At 32.9% G+C, this 21,625-nt stretch overlaps 1 protein-coding gene across 1 annotated transcript in view; it reads right to left on the bottom strand.

Moving 5' to 3' along the window:
• LOC118200601 (uncharacterized) overlaps nt 1-16,886 on the bottom strand; it is a 42,805-nt gene extending 25,919 nt beyond the window's left edge. The window contains exons 1-2 of the mRNA XM_035372565.2: nt 16,728-16,886; nt 4,260-4,556 (exon numbers count right to left, since the gene is read on the bottom strand). Of these exons, the coding sequence (XP_035228456.1) occupies nt 4,260-4,479 (220 nt within the window). The 5' untranslated portion in view covers nt 4,480-4,556; nt 16,728-16,886. The remainder of the gene's footprint in view (nt 1-4,259; nt 4,557-16,727) is intronic.
• Between the last annotated feature and the right edge of the window lie 4,739 nt (nt 16,887-21,625).

The raw sequence follows: 21,625 nt of genomic DNA on the forward strand, positions 1-21,625 counted from the left end.
AACTAAGAAGGAGTGATCCTGATTATTGCTTGATATTTCATTCTGAATTAATAACGATAAACGAAGTATTTATCCACATAACAACCATTATAAGCGACGTAAAGTATTTAGAAATTACTTGGTAGTCGGAGATCTGTTCAACATCTGAACAAATGGAGGGGTGCAAGATAAAAATGCATGAATAAAAATCACAAACAGTCTTGTCAGAGGCTACGTCCAGTCCTTTTAACCAGAGACAAAAATTGTTCTCCTATCTGCCAAAAAGGCTATTCCGAACCAGTTGCCTGACGTCATTTTTTATCCTTTGAATAGCCCCAGGAAAGTCTTCAGAGATGCCCAGATGTAATTTGTTTTGGATTCCTCGAAGGTGTATTAACAAATTAAATTGAACAAGTTTTGTATACTAGTTCACAGAAGATTGGAAACAATAAATGAATACGACTATATTGACGTTGAAAAAAATCACTTTTCAAGCTTTAATGAAGCAGAACAATATTTTACGTTAGATAATTTAAATAAGAACCACAAAGAGCCAAAAATCTATAAATATATTTTGTGACCACTAATACTTCCATAAAAACTGCTTAATGAATATAAAAGGAAATTCGAATGTCAAGGGCTAATATAATTTGGATAAAGATTCTCCAACAAGAATAAAAAACTGAAATACTTAAATAAATTACGAGAAGGCTTCGGATAATTAAGCAATTACACTCTAGTTAAAAAAGAAATTTCGAAAATAATGTATATCAACCTTGAAAATTAATAATAAAACAATGCATCATCGGGTAGAAATATATCAAAATAATTGATTAGAAATACAAAAATAAATCAAAATATGCATAACCTAATTTCAACGTGATAGTATAATTATGTTTAACTGTTAAATTTCGGTAACTGGAGGAAGAATATCGAGGTCGAGAATATAAACGGAAATTTTTAAAATGAAGACTGTTTTTATTGTTTTCCAGTACTAATGCTCTTACAGTTGCTAGCAGAAATGTTATCCTAAACGTATTGAAATAATTTGACTAAATCTAAATGCATGTGGTTTTGAAATATGCATTCCAAATTTTAAAGTTTATACTCTTCAATAAAATCCTAGGCGGCAAGTTATCGAAAACGTATTTTAATTAAATCATATTCAAGGAGAGGAAAAGAAAATAGTATTTGTGTTCTGAAAATATTTGACAAAGAAAAACTAAATAATCGTTACTTCACAAACTTCTTCTCCACAGCATTATATACGAAGCTGAGATAAAAAAGGTACAAGGGTTACTTATAAAAATAATATTATATCTTATTTCATGCTTATTTTTTTCCAGATTCATCGTGTTTAAATTATAATAAAACCAGTTTCAGTTTCAGAAGCATTAAAAACATTTCTATAGTTCTATTGTGATTGAAATTTTCAAAAAGTAATTGAGATGTATTGCTAGTTTATGTTTATTCTTAACGGATTTCAATCGCGAAAATTATTATGCCGAAAAAAATGTGATCTACAAATAAGTGCTTCGTCAAATAATCAGTAACATGAAACTTTATAATCATTGCATTTCAATGAATTTGTAGTTGAAGTATATTAAATTTTGTTAAGTGTATTTTGATTGCTATGTAAAAACATTGCAATCAAGATATTTTTCAAAAACATAAGACTTATGGCCGTAAAATGTCACTGCAATGAGAATACATATTGCAATAATGCACGCATCAAAATGTTTTGAAATGAGAGTATTGTTTTTCTTTTATTTAAGCTAGCGTATATTCTTTTGCTCTAAACGGAGCAATTATTACACAAAATACTTCTAAGCTTTTAACATTGCTGCATTTCGTGATAAAACAAGAGTAATATTTGGCTATTGAAACAAATAGATTAAAAGAACAGGAAAATTAAAAAGGAAAAATTTAAATTCAATATTTGTTCTTTTTTTTTTCAGCAACGTTACATTTTTACTTGTAGGGACTTATTTCATTCTAATCAATTATTTTTAGTTTGACTTTTCTTTCCTTCCTGATTTCAGTTTCCTGCCGAAATGTAAATTTGCTATGACGTAGATGCTAATCTAAGCATGTTTCAGAAGCAGTATTTAAGCTGCGTCTCAAGAGTTCGAAAAGAGTAGTAGCGGATTTAGTCCCGAGTTTATGCTGCGTGTTTGACTTTAGCTCTCTATTTGGTGTTGGACATCTTTCAGTTTATACTGATATTTCTCGGCTCGGCTTTCCTGTGTGCATACGATTTAGCGTTAGTTAAGCTAAGGCGCCAGTCGTTAGATATCAGAATTTATTAGTGATTTGTTATATTCTTATTTTCTGTTAAATTTACGTTAGCCACAAGTGGTGGTGATTTGTGAGCAGCAAGTGAAATGCATCAAATTTAATTTAGTTTAATTAAAAAGGTTATTTAAAATCTTCTTCCGCAGTATTTATTCTTCAAGACGTAGCAAGAATTTGTTTGTTCATCTTCTCCACATAATCTACAGTATATGCTACCAAAGAGAACCCAGAGACTCTATATACCTTCTGTTCTAGCATTCTAGTACGTATTATTGGAATTGATAAATGCATTTAACAGTAGTTTATTGTCATTTCTGTTCACGCTTTCAAAATATCTATAGTCGACAAAGAAGTACCTCGTATATTCAGTTACAATATCATTATTTTAATGAAACATGTCTTTGTAATCTGCATAAAAGATCTAGGATATCACAAAAACTCAAGGAATCTCTAAGCTGTGGAATTTTTCAACACTGAGGCTTGAAAGAAGTTTTACGCTTCAGATGTTGCTTGTTATTTAGCAAACGAAAATATTTATTCTAAGTTGTCTAAATGTAATATCCCATTAAGTAACGATCAGAAGGTTTTTGTTAGTTTCTCTGTGCAGATACTGAGTGTGGATAAAAAGACCACAAAGCTTTTTAGAAATGATACCTTGGTGTAAAGAAATTCAATTATCTAACATCTCAATATTCCTCAAGCTGGAACAAAGAAATATATTTTTAGCATTGTTCATTTCTACTACTACGTTACTGCCAATTCTAGCACCCTCTGACCAGTTTGATAACATTCGAGGTCATTTTCAGGTACATTTCATTATTTTGTTGCATTTAAAAACATTTATGAGACACATTAGGCAATCAAGGTAAAATATGATGAAGGTATTTTGATTATTATCACTTACATAAATACTGAAATATTAAAATTGCATGCTATCTAATGAGTATAGGAACGGAATGAAGCGATACCGGCACCTGCGCATTCAAGTAAGCATATTAGGTATTGCCGGGCCTTGTTAAGTGCTAAGTTTCGACCCCGAATGGAATTCCGAAAGAAAACGGTTTGGTGTCCTTTTACCCAGTGGAATTTTAGCCACGAGGGAAAATCGAGAGTGGACATCACCAAGAAACCCGGGGTTGCGGTTCTGAGTACCTCTCACCCCTCTTTGCTTATCACCAATCTCTGGAGAGGATTTCGGCTCGCTGTGTATTTTGAGTGCTACTTTGCGCACAGACACAGTATGCTCACAAATGTCCGTGACTCGAAGACGTATGTTTCGCTATGGGAGTCAGAGTCTCTAACTATAATAACCTCTGAGCGGCGGATTTAATCAGTAGCTACACAAGATTCGGAATGCAGACCTGTGTAATATTAGTAATTTATGCAATTATGAGAGTACGAAACAATTCAAAATTCCACACGTTGGATATAAGTATGTATGTAATCAAACATGCTACGTTTAATATTTGTTTTCATGACACTCCATATTTGTTTTATTCTACACACGCAAAAACTTCGATAAAGAGTATAAAGAACTATTTCTCATCTTTTGCATATTTATATTGTTTGTTTTCACTTTTTCTCATCTGCTTTCGTAAGACAAAAGCATACATTCGTATCCAAGTGTTATTATTTGAAATTAAGAAATCGGATTCTGTGAAAGTGAAACTACTTAATTCTCTTAAAATAGGCACAAGAATATCTTTTGTAAGATATAAACGTTTCTTACAAAACAAAAACATTTCTTTCATAAATAAATGAATAAATTAGGCCTAGAATTCTATTACAAATACAGTATTACTGAAAAAGTTTGTTAGTATAATAAATAAGCAGTTTTTACAAAATAAGAAGAAAACATTTATTTATAGAAAAGATCCTTTAAGGAAACTTCTATCTATCTAGCTATATTTTGAACTCCCGTCCGTTCAATGAAGAACACTGCAGAGAATTAACAGAGTATGCTTTGAGTATTGAAGCTAACTTACCGTCATGACCTTCCAGTATCCCTAAACATTCTGTAGGATCTGAAAGCGTGCTCCACATTCTCACTGTTTTATCATCACTTCCAGTTACAAGAAGAGATGCATCATCACTTAGTACCATACAATTGATGCCTCCTTTGTGGTCTCTGATTTCTTGCAGAAGGTATTTCTGCTGCTTCGTCCCTTTTTTTGTTGCAGATCCTTTGGATGGACGACATCCCATTCTGAATTAGCCTTCAGGAAACTGTGACTTCTTTGAAATGGGAAGATTTGCCTAAAACGCTAATTTCAGGCTGCATGCTAGTATAAATGATAAAGTATTTATATTAGAAATACTTGCTATTAAATGAAGATCCTGCAAATACGCAATCTATGTGTTCATACGTCGAAATAACATATAATATAATATTTTTGATATTCTATAAAGCGAAGAATGACCAGAATGCTGACTCATTCGCTCTTTGAAGTTTAACTTCAATTCTAATAAACAGTATAATAACATATAAATTTGTAAAATTAAATAATCAAATGTAGAAAATTAATTTCAAAAATTAAATGTACAAAAGAACATAATTCTTAAGTAACATATTTTAAACATTTTATTGTGCTTCAGGTAAAATGTTAAAAGACTCTTAAAGTATTCAAACATTTTAAAATGTGAAATGTACAGATGAATAACAAATGAAAGTTATTGTGATATTTTTTTTTTATCAATACAAGTACAGATCGTTTTTCAAAAAGAAGTTCAAAATTCTCATTTTTTTTTAACAAATTAAAAACGATCCCTGTGATTAACTTAAAATTTATTCTTCTTCACTTGAAAAATAAGTTATTATTTCCAGAACTTGAAGAAATGTAAGAACAAGAAACGATAATTAAGATTTTTAAAGCAAATTTAAGGTTATTTAAAGATTTCAACTAATATCTGTCATTTTAAAAGTCAGGTCATCGCGTTTTCACACACCTCAGGAAAGAAATCAAATGCTTGTATAAACGTGGTAGCATTGTAGAGTCATTAGGTTAATTGGAAGCAGAAAAGATGAAAAATATGCAACCGCCTTCGCCGGGAATCGAACCACGGACCTCTGAAATACCGGCTCAGTGTGCAGAACCACTACACCACGAAGGCTCGCTAGGAAAGTGGGAGAAATACCTTATAGCATGACTACATGTTTCAAGGAATTGAGCCTTTCTTGTCAAATTTGGCAAATTTCGCAATGGTTTCATTATAGTAAAACAATGTAAATGCATCTCCAAAGAAATGACATAATATAAGGTGCATTAATTAAATCATTCAGTTATTTAATTTATCAATATGTAAATTAATGAACATTGAGAAAGATTTCACGTTTTTTACAGAACATTATAGCCAGATAATCAGTGCAAAACCTGTTTTTATTGAGATTATTATAGTTTCCAGTTTAAAATTTTTGCATTTAAGATAAATTTAAAGAATGAACTACTATAGCATTTCGTTCTTTGACTTATTAGCAGATTTTTGTCGATATATTAGTTAACCATTTATTGTCATACACTAGGAAGGGCGGTAAAGTCTCTGCACACTGGTAGTTCGGTTCGTTGTTTCAATGACGGGAAATGGGCTGGCTGCATTGGTGTTTCGTTGTTTTCCCCATGTGTAACGTGTGTACGAGCCAGTTTTCCCTTAGAAAGTCCACCTCAACGGCATCCCTCCCCTTTAGCAGATAGTCCTCAACGCTTCGCAGTAATTAAATAAACAAATAAATAAAAAAACCATAAACTAGGAAGCTATTATATACGATGTTTCTGCGGTACTCTCTCCTTACATAATTCTGATTGACATGAGGAAAGTAATTTTATGCTATAAAAGGTATCCTTACAACAACGAAATTTACTTGCTAGAAAGTTATCAATAGCTGTTATTCAAATATTGTTTATCTCACGGACAAAATTCCTGAAACGGTTCAATAAATAAATAAATGAAAGAAACATAGAGTTAGCTGTAGAAAGAGAAGATTAGTCTCATTGTAAGACACTGGTATGAGACTGATCTGGTTCTCCTGTGACCGAGTCAATAGCCTCCTTGAATGCTGGTCAGATCTGGATGTGAATCCCAAATAACAGGTTGGCAGCATGGACATTTTCATGGTTTTCTTCATTTGTAACGTGAATACCAGCTAGTTTCTCTCAGAAAAATCACCAAAAAGGCATCACATCTTTGCAGATAGTTCTTGCTTACTTTCTCTTAACTTACACAAAATGGGATGAACTATTTGCTTCTTGGATAAAACGGCCGATATTTACGGGATATCGTCTGGTGCTCATCACAATCTAAAATCTTTAATACATTTACTTCGTATGAATGCTATTGAATATCACTTATCCTATTTCATAGCCTAAATAAAAGTTTAGCAATGTCTTTCTGTTTACTATTGCTGATCTATCTGTAACTGAAAGCTATTAATGAAACAAGGGTCTACCAGTAGAGATAATAATAATAAGAAGAAAAAGGAAATCGGAAAGGATTCAGAATTTAACGTCGCACCAGATAGTTTGTTAGTTTTTTACGTTCTTGCTGAGATCGTTTCTTACCAACCAGTTCTTGTGCTCACAGATGCTAACACAACTTTTCTTGTCTTTTAAACTTTAGTATTAAACATCGTTTTCTTCGTACTTACGCGATATAAAATTCAAAATCATAAAATTTCTAGCCAGCGCACATTTGGTTGCTATCTCGCTGTTACGCTAGTACGCCCCTTGGCCATTTCGGATAATTGTCACTCCTGTTAGATTTTATTGAGTCAACCTAAGTTAGCCATACTTTAGCGTGCTAATGCAGCACTATTCTAATTAAACTTGAATTGATTTACACTCATGTCCACAAATTAAGGATAATTCGGAGTCACGCGGAAATCGAAGGAATACAGGGAAAGAAGTAAAATTGTTCGCAGGCGCTTTATAAGCATTTCAGTGCAATAACCGAATAGTTAGAACACAAAGGACACATTTGGATGATTTTTTACGCGGTAGAATTATCGGCCGTCTGGAATGTGGGCGTACCCAACTGGAAGTATCAGACGAACTTGGAATTGCCCAGAGTGTCATTTCCAGGCTTTAACAACGATTCCAAGATGATGGTAATGTGAGTAGACGTTACAGCACAGGTCGCCCCAGAGTTACAACGCCGAATGAGGACCGGTATTTGGCAATTACTGCCAAAAGAAACAGGCGGAGCACAGCCTCAGACCTGTCACGTTAACTCTCTTCAGCCACTGGTACGACAATTTCAAGGCAGACCGTGTACAGACGCTTAGGGTAGATTGGTCTATATGCTTGTAGACCTGTCAGATGCGTTCCACGTACTGCAACTCACTCTCGCCTGCGGTTAGCCTGGAGTAGAGAGCATGCATTGTGGACACCGCAACAGTGGGCTTGTGTGATGTTTTCCGACGAGTCCAGGTTTAGCTTGCAGTCTGATTCTCGCCGGACTTTCATATGGAGAGCTCCAGGTACCCGTTACCACCAAGAAAACATCATTGAACGACACCGTTACGGTGGTGCAGGAGTGCTCGTTTGGGGTGGAATTATTCTGGGTTCCAGAATTGACCTGCATGTTAAAATTGGAACCATGACAAGCCAAATCTATTGGGACGTCATTCTGGAACAACATGTACGTTTGGTTCGGGGCGCCATGGGTGCACAATTTGTATTTATGAATGATAACGCCCGTCCTCACCCTGCAAACATCGCAAGCGAATGCCTTCAATCAGAGGATATCACCTGTATGGACTGGCCAGCATTCTCACCGGACTTGAATCCAGTAGAGCACGTGTGGGATATGCTTGGCCGACGAGTTGCAACTCGTCAACCTCCTCCTACATGTCTATCGGAACTTCGGAGAGTATTGCTTTTTGAGTGGTGTAATATCCCCCAAAATCAGATGGTTAATTTGATACTCAGCATGCCTAGGCGTTGTACGGACTGTATTGCATCGTCTGGGAGACATACAATGGATTAACAATCATACCAACCATGAAAAAATCGCTAATTTTTATAATAATATCAAACATATAGCATCTTTTTTTTTTTTTTTTCTCTTTACCTTTTGTTTAATAAATAAGTTTTACAACTAAGTCAAATTTGTTTTGCTTCTAACTGTTCCTTTGCCTGATTTTGCATTATCCTTAATTTATGAACATGAGTGTATATTCTATGTTTAAGTTTCACCGCAGGTTAACAGTATTATTGTAAAGCACGAAGATCGGTTAGAACTCGCCAGGTTTATTGTAGCATCTATTTTAGTTTATGTGGAATAGAAGAGAAATCTTACAACACAGCATCCTTTATTTTTATTTTTTCTGCTACTGGGAAACTGTCAGGAAAGTAATATGAAACTACTTTAAAAAGAATATTGGAGTGCATTTTATTAAATATTTATTATTAATTGAAAGATGCTTGGCAGTAAACTGGGAGATGGAAATTAATCGAGGCCGTACATTTAATTATCTTCTCGCGACTGCCAAAAAAAGTCGTCCTGAATATATATTAAGTACAGTGAACTCTCTTGTAACGATCATCTTAAGCTTCTAAAAATGACCAGTATTTCTGAGACCAAAACTAAATTTGGCATTGAACATAACATTGGTATGATGACCGTTTCCAGGAATAGGATAATTATCTAAAATGCTATGTATCTTTTCATAGAGAAAGTGTTCACATTTTAATTTTATGTAGGGAAATATATATAATATATATATATATATATATATAAAACAAGTCTTTCGAAAACTAAATATAAACATGTCTAGTATTTTCGCGCTTTAAGCTGCAGAAAAACTATCATTAAAGACATAAAGTAAGAAATTTAGAACTAATATTTCACAAAGACCAAAAATTGAAATTCATAATTAATAAATCTGAAATTTAATAATTATGAATTTCAGTTTTTGGTCTTTGGGAAATCTTAATTCACAGATCATCATTCGTGTAAAAGTCGTGCGGCCTGTTGAGGCCTTTACCAGTCTATATTCCTTAAGTTCCTAATGGCATAAAGATGAGGGAAAAAAAAATCCGAAAAAGAGCAAAGTCTTAAAGCACTGGGTTCGGATATCATAAGCGAAAGAAGTACGACGCCATTTGTTGACTTGAGTAGAATCTTCAGTAATCGCATGCGCCATCTGATTCCATGGGATAAAGCATAAGCAATTTTATATTACTTTGAAGAAGGAAATCTTAGTTCTAAATTTCTTACTTTATATAAAAAATATGAAAACAAATTTCTAATTTTAATTGTCTATAACCCCTTATTTTTCATTTAATTTGTGGACTCATCTATCTTTGTCTTAAAAATAGAGCAATAAATCTAAACTGCGTCATTCCAATTAATCATGCGATTTTACGTAACGCTTAATGCAGATGCCTCTTGACCAATCACAAAATTGTAAACCAAAACTGAAACTCTTGCCTTCCCCCTTCTTCTTCTGCATTACTACTGCCACACTCAGTCTCTTCTGGCTTTCGCTTTCATCCTGTTAAGACGCTTTGATGCAATCATGTATGTGTTGCTATGATAGCTTCCACGGGTATAGTATCAAATTGTGAATATTCTGAAAGTGGGCACGATTGAAGTGCCAAGTGAACTGTGGCCACAAAATGTGAATTTAAATAAATATGGAATGTAATTTGGCTCGACTGTTTATTCTTCTTCAAAATGGATGGACGCTCTAAGCATCAAGTATCTACGCCATCAGCCATTTCTACATATCTACATTTCAGTGTTTTTACATTCAGTGCCTCCAAAAATGTTCTGTCATTACATTCTTCGGCAAGTTCTAATTATGAAGAAATCTACTCGGGTTTGTTATTCTATGTTCATAATGAATTACGGAAAAAGTCCTGCTTCACCGAAAATCTTAACGCAAGTTTGTGCCGCATTCATAATCAAATCATTCATGTCGTGTCATCAAACCGCAGTTTCATTACACACACACACACACGCATATATACACACACACACACATATATATATATATATATACACACACATATATATATATATATATATATTAGAATGATATAAAGTATGTAAACATGAATTATAGTTTAAATTAGCAATAGTCCCTTAATGCAGAATTTTAATTTGGATATTTCTGCTCTCTATTCTAAGAATAGTAATAACATTTTCTGAACTGCGTCATTTCACGTTTAATCCATGCCATATGACACTTACATAACACTGGTGACGTAAATGGAACTAAAACTCAAACAGCCAATACTAATTTTGCAGCGTTATTAATTATCCAATCAAATGTATTGAAAATCGGAGCTAACTCATTCTAAATAAGGATTTCATACTGAACATAAGTCACTTGCTGTCTGCGCTTCGGCCTAGATAAACTGCTGTTTGCTGCTTTTTTTCTTACCGCAAAGTTATGAAAAATGTAAACGTTTTGAAACAGGCAGGAGTTAGAGTGCGAAGGTGTTTGTGGCTGCAACATGTTTTTTAAAATAAAAATGGAAATTTAATCTGCTTCTGCTGCCAAGTTGCTGTTTATTACGGATCAATATCAACGAAATGCCGCATTTCAGCATTCTACGCCATCAACTTATATATCGTGATGCATAAACATATTAGAAATCAACACAGCCGGTTAAACACTTCTTTTATTCTTGATCAAAGTAATCATAGATAACTTGGCATAGTAAGCATGCCTTTTCATGGAGTAATTTTTCATTTTTTAGACTTGGCGATAAGAAAAGCAGCGACAGTGATCTAGCTAGCCAGAAAAACAGAGAACGAATGCGAAGTGTCCAAGATAAAATCTTCAATCAAAATGATTTAGATTTTTGCTTTATATTTATTTTGATTGTCTAATTAATAATTTTATAAAAGGTTAATTTCTAAAATTATTGGTTAATTTCTAAAATTATTATTATTATTTGCTATGAAAGTAAATATCTGCGTTTTGAACGTTTTGCAAGAATAATATAACAGATTAATTTTGAAATGACGCAGTTTAGAGTCATTTATTATAAGGAGTTATTATTTTAGGATAAAAGGGGAAGAAAATTAATATGTAAATACTAAATAAATACTATTTCATGATGCATTTTTAGTTTCGTCAAAACACAGCATATTGCGCATGCCCATGAAGCCAGAATACATCAGTTACACAGAAGCTCACTTCCACTGAAGTAATTCTTTGCACTCAGAAAATGAAATCCATTGTGTCGCAACGGGACAATGCCATTCAAATATATGTCCTTGAACTTTAAAATGTTGCTAGTACACAATCTGTACCATAAAGGTCAAAGAAAATAATAAAATAACACAATTGATTTCTGAATGCTAGTGGAGGTCTATAACAAGATTCTGAGCTATAACAGAGCTCATAACTAATACTTTACTAGCGGATTAATTTTAATTATAGATTAAATCTTGTTCAGTGTTGTGTTTAAAATACAAATGAATATTAAAATAAAAATTAAGGTTTGGAAATAAGACATAATTCTAATTGCTGATGAATTTGAATTTTATTTAAATAACTTAAAACTTGACTTTAAATGCATTTAACCAGAAGTATAAAGTAATTAAATTTAATTATCAGGTAAAAGTATATCAGAGCAAGAAACGTGTGTGTGTGTGTGTGTGATTAGGGCAAAGCCGCGAGGGCTATCTTCCTAAGGGGAGGAATGCCTTCGTGGAGGACTTTCTAAGGGAAACTGGCTCGTATACACGTTATACATCAGAGCAAGAAACAAATAGCCTTATCATAGCAAATAAAACAAATGCTCAAACAGCACAACTTTACTTGTACGTATTTAAATGTTTGTATAGAACCAGAAAGTAAAATTCAAATGAAACTAGACAGTAAAGAAAGGCAAAGGATTAAACTTCTCAGTAAGGTAATAATAAACACCCTAATTAGAAAGACAGTATTCATTTCTTTTTTATTTCTTTACATCCGCAGCAGAGAAAATATGCTTCTTGCATAGTGACATTCAATAAAAGTAAATTATCTATATTTTGAAACAAGTTCTAACAGCTTTCGGTATTTGAGTAAACGCAAGAATAGACTAATATGTCCGATCTGTTTTATTGTTCTGTTTCCTTTAAATGCATGAAGGAAATGTGCTCAGAGATGAAACTAGCCTCAAGATTCTATTATTCTCAGTACAGGATATATGAATTCCTTTCCTCACTCATATCCTACAATGTTTCTGCTGTCTCACATTCTAGGTTTGGGGATTGTTTGAGCTTGTTAACTATCCTTGCGTTTGAATCCAAGTTTCTGCTTTTCTGAACGTAAGTAAACAAGAATCTGCTTAAGAATCTTGTTAAAAGACAAAATCGTATTCGTATGGTAAAAGAATAATTCAGATAAGAACGAGTATTTCTTCGTATGCTTCATGAATGCATAGTACCATATCTTGTATCTTTTCAAATTCAGAGAAATTTGATTTCTTTTTGCTCTGCTTGAAAAGAGATCAAATTTCTCTGAACGAAATGTATAGAAAAAGATCCAAATACAGTTTTATATCAGTTTTATTTAATTCAACCCAAAACGTGGGGCTGTAATTATTTAATGCTGGAAAATAAAGACTTCATCAAACTTCTTTTAATACAATGGCTATTAAATACAATTTCAGAAAAATTTATGCACCAGTTATTTATAATAATACTTAAAAATGTTTATACATTGAACTTACTAAATATCCTGCTGATATGAAATACTGAAAAAAATTATCCAAACAACTGTTAATAAATATTTTTATAATAATTTCTTTTCTTAATTCTCGAGTACTTAAAATTTTGTGATTAAATTGATTCTCGAGTTTTAAATTTTATCAGTATATCGATTTCAATTTGAAGTTAAGGAAAATTTCAAATTCTGAGAAGTTTTCCTAAACAATTTTTCTTGAAATCCAAATTAAATTCTTCTTGTCAACTTGACATTGTGACCAGCTTTCATTCTACCAGCCTAATGTAGGAAACACAAGAGTTAAGGCGATTTATCGCCAACTCGAGTGTATTATGACCTAACAAATTACCTTACAGCGTAAATAAAATTAAGCGTAACTAAAAACGTATTTTAACCGTAGCCAAAGACTTAGCTTAAAATAATATTATATAAAAATTTGAAAAATTGCTAATTTACGAACAACTGACCTGAAACATCAAAAATTTACAACTCTAACTAGGCTGCTGGACGTGTTCTAATACTCAAAATTCAATTTCCAGTTATTCAAAAATGGCTCTGGAAATCACCGTCAACAGAAACTCAGGAGGAAACTCCAAAAAATATGACCAGCACGCTTCTTCAAGCAGCAAACTAAACTGACTAAGCTTTAATTTCCTGTGCAGTTAATACTGCACCATTTAACCCTACTTCAGTATATTTGATATTTGCATGAGTTTCCGAAGTGGATAAAATATTAAAACGAAACTGAAATCCAAAAACTTAAAATTAACTATTAGGAACCTAACATAATTATCACTCAGCTATGCAAAATTTCTTTATTTCATATAAGTCACCTTTCGAGTTACTTCAGATAATTTAAACAAATGCACATTTTTATAAAATCTTTTGCATCTTGATATAAGAGTAAAATGTACATCTTGATATAAAGGGGGGAAACTGATTAAAGGTAATTAAAGTATGCAGTTCCTTTAAATGTTTCAGTATCAAAATTATTTTTAATTTCACACTTTATTATACCTGTAAGGATACAAGAAATATTCTTTTTAAGAAAAAATAAGTAAATAATGCTAATAGGTTTCGCATATGATGCAGAAAAATCATATTTATTAAATTCATATTTAAGAGAAATTTGCTAACAGGAAAGTAGTTTTAATTTAGACTTTTTTTACTTGCTTTTATTTCACATATTAACTTTGATGAGCATGTATGCATGTGGAGGTTTTGTTGAAGTGTTTGCTCTAAACTTTGGAAATAATATTCATTTTTTGGAATGCATAGTTATTTCACGCTTAACTAGACTAACGGTATTTTAATATAAGCTAAAGAAAAGTTGGATTCCTTTGATATATATATTTTGCCGCTATTGTGAAATTTGTTGTCGCTAATGTGAAATTCCAGCATTAGCCACATAGATGGGCTTCTTGATTAATCATGGATAGGTGCATTATTTGCACCTGTTTGTCTCCGACCTTGAATGCCATAAGTGGCAGTACGCTTTTTTTTTTCAGCTCAGTCCCTATTTTGATGAAAAATGAAAAAAAAAAAAAAATATTTAAATATGAGAGCCTCATATCTTGGTTTCCTAGCACCAATGACGTTTGGACACTACACTAGAGAGAACGGGCTCCCAGACCTGGATTTGATGCCTTATATAGTTATAATGCCCCAACCCTTAGAGGAGATCCAAGAAGTCATAACAACCCCCTGTCAACTCAGGGGGTCAAAAATACACACAATTTGGAAATAAGAACACACGTCAATGGCTATTAATTAGCAGTCACCAGCGAAGAGAACAGAGAATGTCGTAGTCTATCCCCCAGTGTTGGCCAAGGGGAGCCAAATCCCGAGGACAACTTTCGATATCAAACCATGTAACGTCCCCACAACCAAAGGGCAGGCAAAACAGTACCATTACGTAGCTAACTTGAACCTACCACCGAATAAACGATGTTTCTAGTCACTGTGAAGACTGATTATTTATTCCAGCATTCGAGGTTTTCAAGGTAAATGTCGTAGCCAGAACACCAGGCGTTGCACCCTGTCGACCGCGGGAGAAGTGACTTTTGGACAGATGAGTTTTTAGTTTTCGCATAGGCACTACAGACATACATACTGAGGTACCCAGGTTTCTCATACATCCAGGCTTCTAGTCGAGCTTTTTGCCAAGAAAGCAGCTTCCATTGACCATCATAAATACTGACTGATAGTGCTTGTAGGTTAGTATTGTACTTTAAAAATTAAATTCTCAAAATTTATGCTTTTAAAAGAAACTAATTTAACCATTTGAAATAAAATAATTAATTATGCAACAATAATTTGTAACGCTGCGTTTATCTCACCAGTTGTTTTGATTTAAATCTTTACCGTCACATCTTCCTTCCGTTACCCTACCAGAACGCAGGTGTTAAGGTGACTACTTAAGGTGAGGCTTTTCAGATTGGTAAGTCAGAGTGTGTTCTTGCCTCTCGAGGACAAGATACTAGGTTTCGTTAACTCAGGTATGATTGTATACTTTAGCATTGCATTATAATTGTCGACATTTAAATTGGTACGCCGGTGAGAAATTTTGTGCCAACTTCGCGTTAAATCATTTGGCTATTAGTTTTTAAACCTAATTTTGACTGCTGCTTAAGTTTAGTTGCTTTTTGATTGGTAAGCATGAATCTTGCTTTTATATTCAAGTTCTGATTTAATAAAAAGTTTTGTTTTAAAAAGCTTCCCAAGACTCTATCGTTAACTTCAGGAGCAGCGGCAATTCGCTCCCAGTCTGCTAGGAGTTTGGAATTAGTTTATATTACCAAAAAACTAATCTCTGTAAATTAATAGGTAATTATTTTACAGACATATTTTAAATTAGCTAATTTTCCATTAACAACAAAAAAACAACAATAATTTATTAAAACTAAGTACAGAAACAATATTCATTATTAGAACCATTTACCATTTTAGAACCTAAAAGGAAATGCTAAATATTCAAACACTGAAACAAAAAGCTAATTAACTAATAACTTGTGACTGAGTATGAATGTCTTATTTCTGTTATTTTTCAAGGGGATGGACAGAATTAAATCAATGTTAAAGGTTTTCAGTGACACTAAAATACAGAACAACGGTTCTGAAAACTATAAAATTCTAAACAATTTAATAAATTTTATGTGTGAAGAGATATAATACAGTATATCAAAAAGGAGACAAGGGAATGAGATGAGATATGCAAGTTTACGTAGGAAAGATTTAATGTGATGAAAATCCGAGAAATAGAAAAGAAAAAATTTTAGGTACTTATCTACGAGTTTTACGTAAAGTCAGTGTTAAACTATTCCGAAAGTACACATAAAACATTTTTTTCTGTTTTCAAATAAGGTCGGTACTTGCGATGCAAATTTTAAGTACATAAATTTATTTTTAAAACATAGGCTATCAAAACTTCTTTAACATTTCCTGTTTTTTTAACATTTTCTGTTCCTGGACAGTTTCTAAGCAGGTTGAGATAATACATTACTTTAAGAAATCACTTCCAGTTTTCTTTAGCATGCTAAATATTTACATATATGCATATGTATTTGGGATTATTCATATTTAAATATTTTTAATATTCTATAAATCTATGAAGAAAAATATTTCCTCATTGATGAAAATTAAGAGTCAATTTAGTTATAATATTTTTCTTTCGCAAAGACAAAGTTCGTAAACAAGTAATAAATTTATTTCATAAATTTTCATTAAAAATGTAAAAATATTTCACACGAATGAGTGCAAATCAATAAAAGAGGAAAATGTGACAACTTACTCTAAGTAAGACTGCGTATTGGGCAAACAAGGAAATAGCCTCCAGGAGAATGCAGTCGCTATGGCTCATTAGAGAGATCCATTGATGGAAAGAAGTTCCAGTGCAATTTAATCGTCTCGTGACAACGTGCAGCAAGGACTTATACTGTCTGGACGGAAGCACATTACTGTATATTTGCGATGTTTAGTAGCCGCGGACATCGCAGTCTCTATGGTGACTGGAACAAACAAACTATAAGGTGACTGTCATGTGTGACCAGATCACGCGCTCTGAATATTAGGAAGGAAGGTTGGGCATTAACCGACTTGCATCTCCGAAAGAGATGTACTGATTTTTTATCGCATTCTCAAAATGACACGACCACTAAAAGAAGCAAAAGTCTTTCTGTGATTCAGTTGAAATGGTTTCTTGCCTTCATAGCAACACAAAAGCAAGAGATAGTAAATTTTTAACACCTTTTATGGCATTTGGTGCTTTAATTTTTTTGTGTATTGTAGAAGGAAATTTTAGCTTTGAATACTGCGTAACGAAAAATCCATTTTATAAGTATTCGATATCCAGAATTAATACTCATATACATTCCCGCAAGACATTAAAAGTGATGCAAAACATAGCATTTTAACAACCTAAATGTAGTTTCACTGGTTAACAGTAATAGATTTAGAAAAGACTATGATCTGGCAAATAAAGTATTATGCTTTAATTATGACATATTTGGAGTATATGTTTTATGAAAACTGTCTAGGGTGTTTCGCCTATTGATCACAATATGTTAACATAATTAAGTCAACAAAGCTGGATGAAGCAGTAGATGGAATTTTTTCCCTCGCAATAATTTTCTTGCCCGTATAGTTAGGAATTGTTAAAACTCTTGCAATGTTTGCTTCTGGTATAATTGAAAATAATTATCTCTTCAAGCGTAATTTGATTCTATTAAAAATTCTGTATCCATCTGTAAGTCTACCACGAAAGTTAGAGTAATGATATTTCGGAGAATTATTTGCATCTAAATTTTCTCAGTGTTATTGTTACTTATACCAAGTTTTTCAACTAGAATAACTATAAGGCGCATAGGGGTTTATCTTGTCAGAGATCGTGGATAAAAATTATAACAGTATGGCTTTCATATTGTTGTTATCTGGGTCTGGATTTTGACAACCTGGAAGTTCATTGAAAATGCCCCTTAAAATGGCTGGAAAAGGCTTAAAATGAAAAAAAGTACTCCCTTTCCCTCCAAAAAATATTAAGAACGACATAGCTAACAAACAAATAGCTTGTTAAATAGTTATCAAATAGATTAAGATTCAAACAATTATACACACCAGTCACTTTAATTTTTGTTTTTGAATTTTCACCCTTACACAAATGTATTATGATTGCACTGAATTATCAAGCGCTTCTTGATATTTTCGAAAGTGAAAGACCTTGGGTTTTTCAGTTTCTATATCGTGATACGTTTCTGTCGATATTCACTACAGTTATTAGAGCATATTTGAAAAATTATATCATTTCAATTTCGAAAGAATCTGATTCTCCTGTCAGGATGAAGGATATTTTCCTTCATCCAGGATGCAAATTTAAAGTTAAGTGAAGTGAGTATTTAAACGGGTGACTCTTGGATTTCGTTCGTTCAGTTCATTTCCGCTAGCCAGCGCACGTTACTAATCTGTCCTTGCTGTTACGCGGAGTTGTTGATACGCCTTTTTGGCCATTTAAATAATTATCAGCTTGGTAAGTTGTCGAGTGAACCAAGTTAGCCTTAACTTAAAGTGCTAGTCCAGCACTGTTCTTTAGCATTGAACTGATTTTGGAACGATTCTTAAGTTTCACCGTAAATTGTCGGTGTTATTGTAAAGCACGAAGTATGTGCCTTTCTGTTTATAGTTGATAAAAATAAAGGGTTATTTTTATCCTTCTGTATTGTCATCATTTACGCCTGTACCACAAGTCAGCAGGGTCCTTAATAGGATCTCGTACGGTTTATGTGGCCAAAGAGTGAACGATCCTGTAGTTGTTTTAACTGTTTCAAAAAATGAAGTAATATTATGTAGAGTAAATCAATCAAGATTGCGATCTGATGACAATGAGTTTAATTGTTTAAATTTGAAATGGATAGTTAATATTTATTACATTATAAGGGAAATATTAAACTGGGTAAAATCACTAATTTTACTACTATTGAATGCTCCGCCAAAATATATTTACTAGAAATTTGAATTTGATGTTGAATGTGTCCTAAAACGTGTTTTAAGTCAAACCATTGAAACTTGATGGTTAAACGTAAATATAAAATTATGCATGTTCAAATATTTGTAATTAGGCACATAATTCAGGTTAAGTATTTACTAAATAGGGTAAGGTATGCAACAGCTGTCTGCTAGACATAAGTCTTTCACCGTGGTCGGAATGTGGGTACATTTGTTACGGACCAGGAGAGGAATTCCTCTCCCCACTCCGAGATTCAGCGGAGATAACAGCACTATGAGTTAGTAAAGTTTTTGGTAGCGAGAAAGGAGTGTGGTTATCTGAGAGGAGTCAGGACTTTCTTGTTGATGCTAGCAGTTTGGCCCGCTAGAACTATAACTCCTCATATATGCTGTGATCTCGCACAATCCTATTTGAAAAATTTTCTGAAATTACGGGACTGAATGCCCACATCATTATAAATCGCAACTGTTAAGGCTTGTTCTTAATTAAAATAATTGTTATTGCTAGAACTTGAGTCAGAAGTTCATTTCAACCCTGTATTTACAACCGGGTTTTGTGTAGCGGTTTCGGCCACTACGCAACACATATTTGTTACGTAAAAAATTATGGTTTATGCTAAGTTACTGCAAATTACTGTACTCGAAAAATATAATGAATGCACAGAAATTAAAGATTTACATACGCCGAAAATGAAAAATATTAAATATATTTGGGTCTTTATGCATGTCCTTGCAAAAAGCATCTATTTGCCTTTAACCAAATAAGTAAATATTTATTAAATTATTTATAAATGTATTTGGAAATGAAGGATTTATTCCTTCATAAACTCCCGTGAAAGTTACTGTGAAGAACTCTAGTTATTAAATACATCTAAATTTATAATGATTATTAATATTATCTAAACATATAATAACCTTAACATTTAATTGTAAACATAAACTGAAATTCTGTTGACAAATACGTTTACAAAATGATTTAAGCAAGAGTTGTTCGTACTGGAAAGCAATCTGTTAAAAAGTGCGGTAAAGCAAATTCTATGAGATGCGTACTTAAGGAAACAGTAAAGAAGAATTTTTAGAATATGAGTTGTTGAAATTAAGGGTAAAAAAATCTGATAAATATTAAAAGAATTAATATTATTTCCTTGCATTTTATAATAACTCAGTTACAAGTTTGAAATAAAATTTTAAAAATGTAAATGTTTTTTATTTCCATTCAGAAATATTCATAGAAATTTAAATACATGGAAATCAGCAGCAATATTTAAGGTATTTCACAACTAAAATTAAAGGTGCTCTAATTTGAAATGAACCGAAAAGAGCATTAATTATAAAATGACTCAGATTTTTTATTTAAAAGATGACCCAAAATCTAAAAATCATCTCATATAAATATTTCAGGAAAAAGCTCTGTAAATAGAAAAAAATAATGCATAACTTTAATATTAATTAATAATACAATGAACTTTGTAATTTTTGTAATCCTTAGCCGAATAAAATCGAATTACCTTATTTTTTTTCTAATGCAATTAATGAAAACGTGGTATTCTTTTCATATACTTAGGACTCTGAAATATTGTAGAAAAAGAAAAATATATAAATTTATACGTGTATTTACTATATAATTACAAAGCTTACATCCGAACATATCAAGACCCATTGATCTTAATGGAAACTCATTGAATGTTTTGATCTGCACGAGCGGATCGCCACTATTTCAAAGTAGTGCGAGGAGAAATCCAATTAAGACCTCTCCTCATACTTCTTACCTCCATGGTCAGCGCTTTCGTAGAAGAAAACAGAAGAGAAGGAAGGGGAGAAAGTGGGCGCTGACATAATCACAGACTTTTCCACATCCAAAAACCTGCGAAGAGAGCAGTCGACGTGTCCGTTGCTGAGAGAGGCATGGAAGTTAGCTGTTGAAGAAAAGGCAGATTATTTAGTTATTGATCGTCTTTTACATCACCAAGAAAAAAAAATTTTGACAGATTGTTTTCAATTTAGTGCTTCTTAATAGTAGAGGAACGCAGGTGTTGGAATTAGCACACACTTCTATTTTAGAAGCACATCTTGGAATAAGGGAAACAAAGGTGATATTCATATTTTTACCCGGATAGCACAGGATGTCGAAATATTTTGTAAAACATTAAGGAATGGTCAGTTGAAGAGTTCAAAAGAGAGATCGGACAAGGTTCCCATCACACCTGTCAGATGACCAGAATTACCTTTTGAAGCGGTGAATATTGACGTAATTGAACCTATTGAACCTCCTTCTGCTAGTTTCATAAATAACTGTAATGCTTGGGAGATCAGCATTCCCGATGGCCAGAAGCACTTCCACAGAGAAGTATGCACTTCTGGAGACATTTATGAGAACAGGAATCTCTAATACAACAGCTAATAAACACGGAAGTATGTTTTAAAATTAACCAAAAAATATCAGGAAAAAGTTAGGTTCTACCCCTAGATTCTCTACACCTGCTTACAGAGCTTCAAATGGATTGGAAGAAAGATGGAAAAAGTCCCTCAAACAAATGTTACATCATGTCATCAGGACTCATCTTTTGAATTCGGATAAGCACATCCTATACTTGCTGTTTGCTTACCGGGAAATACTAGCACCACCGGAGTGTCACTATTTCAGCTGATGTTTGAAAGACAACAAAGAAGTCCTTTAGCAGTACTGAAGTC

The sequence above is a fragment of the Stegodyphus dumicola genome, chromosome 4 (assembly GCF_044657685.1).
Source record: "Stegodyphus dumicola isolate Sdum_Otavi_A_Nest chromosome 4, ASM4465768v1".
NCBI classification, from domain to species: domain Eukaryota; kingdom Metazoa; phylum Arthropoda; class Arachnida; order Araneae; family Eresidae; genus Stegodyphus; species Stegodyphus dumicola.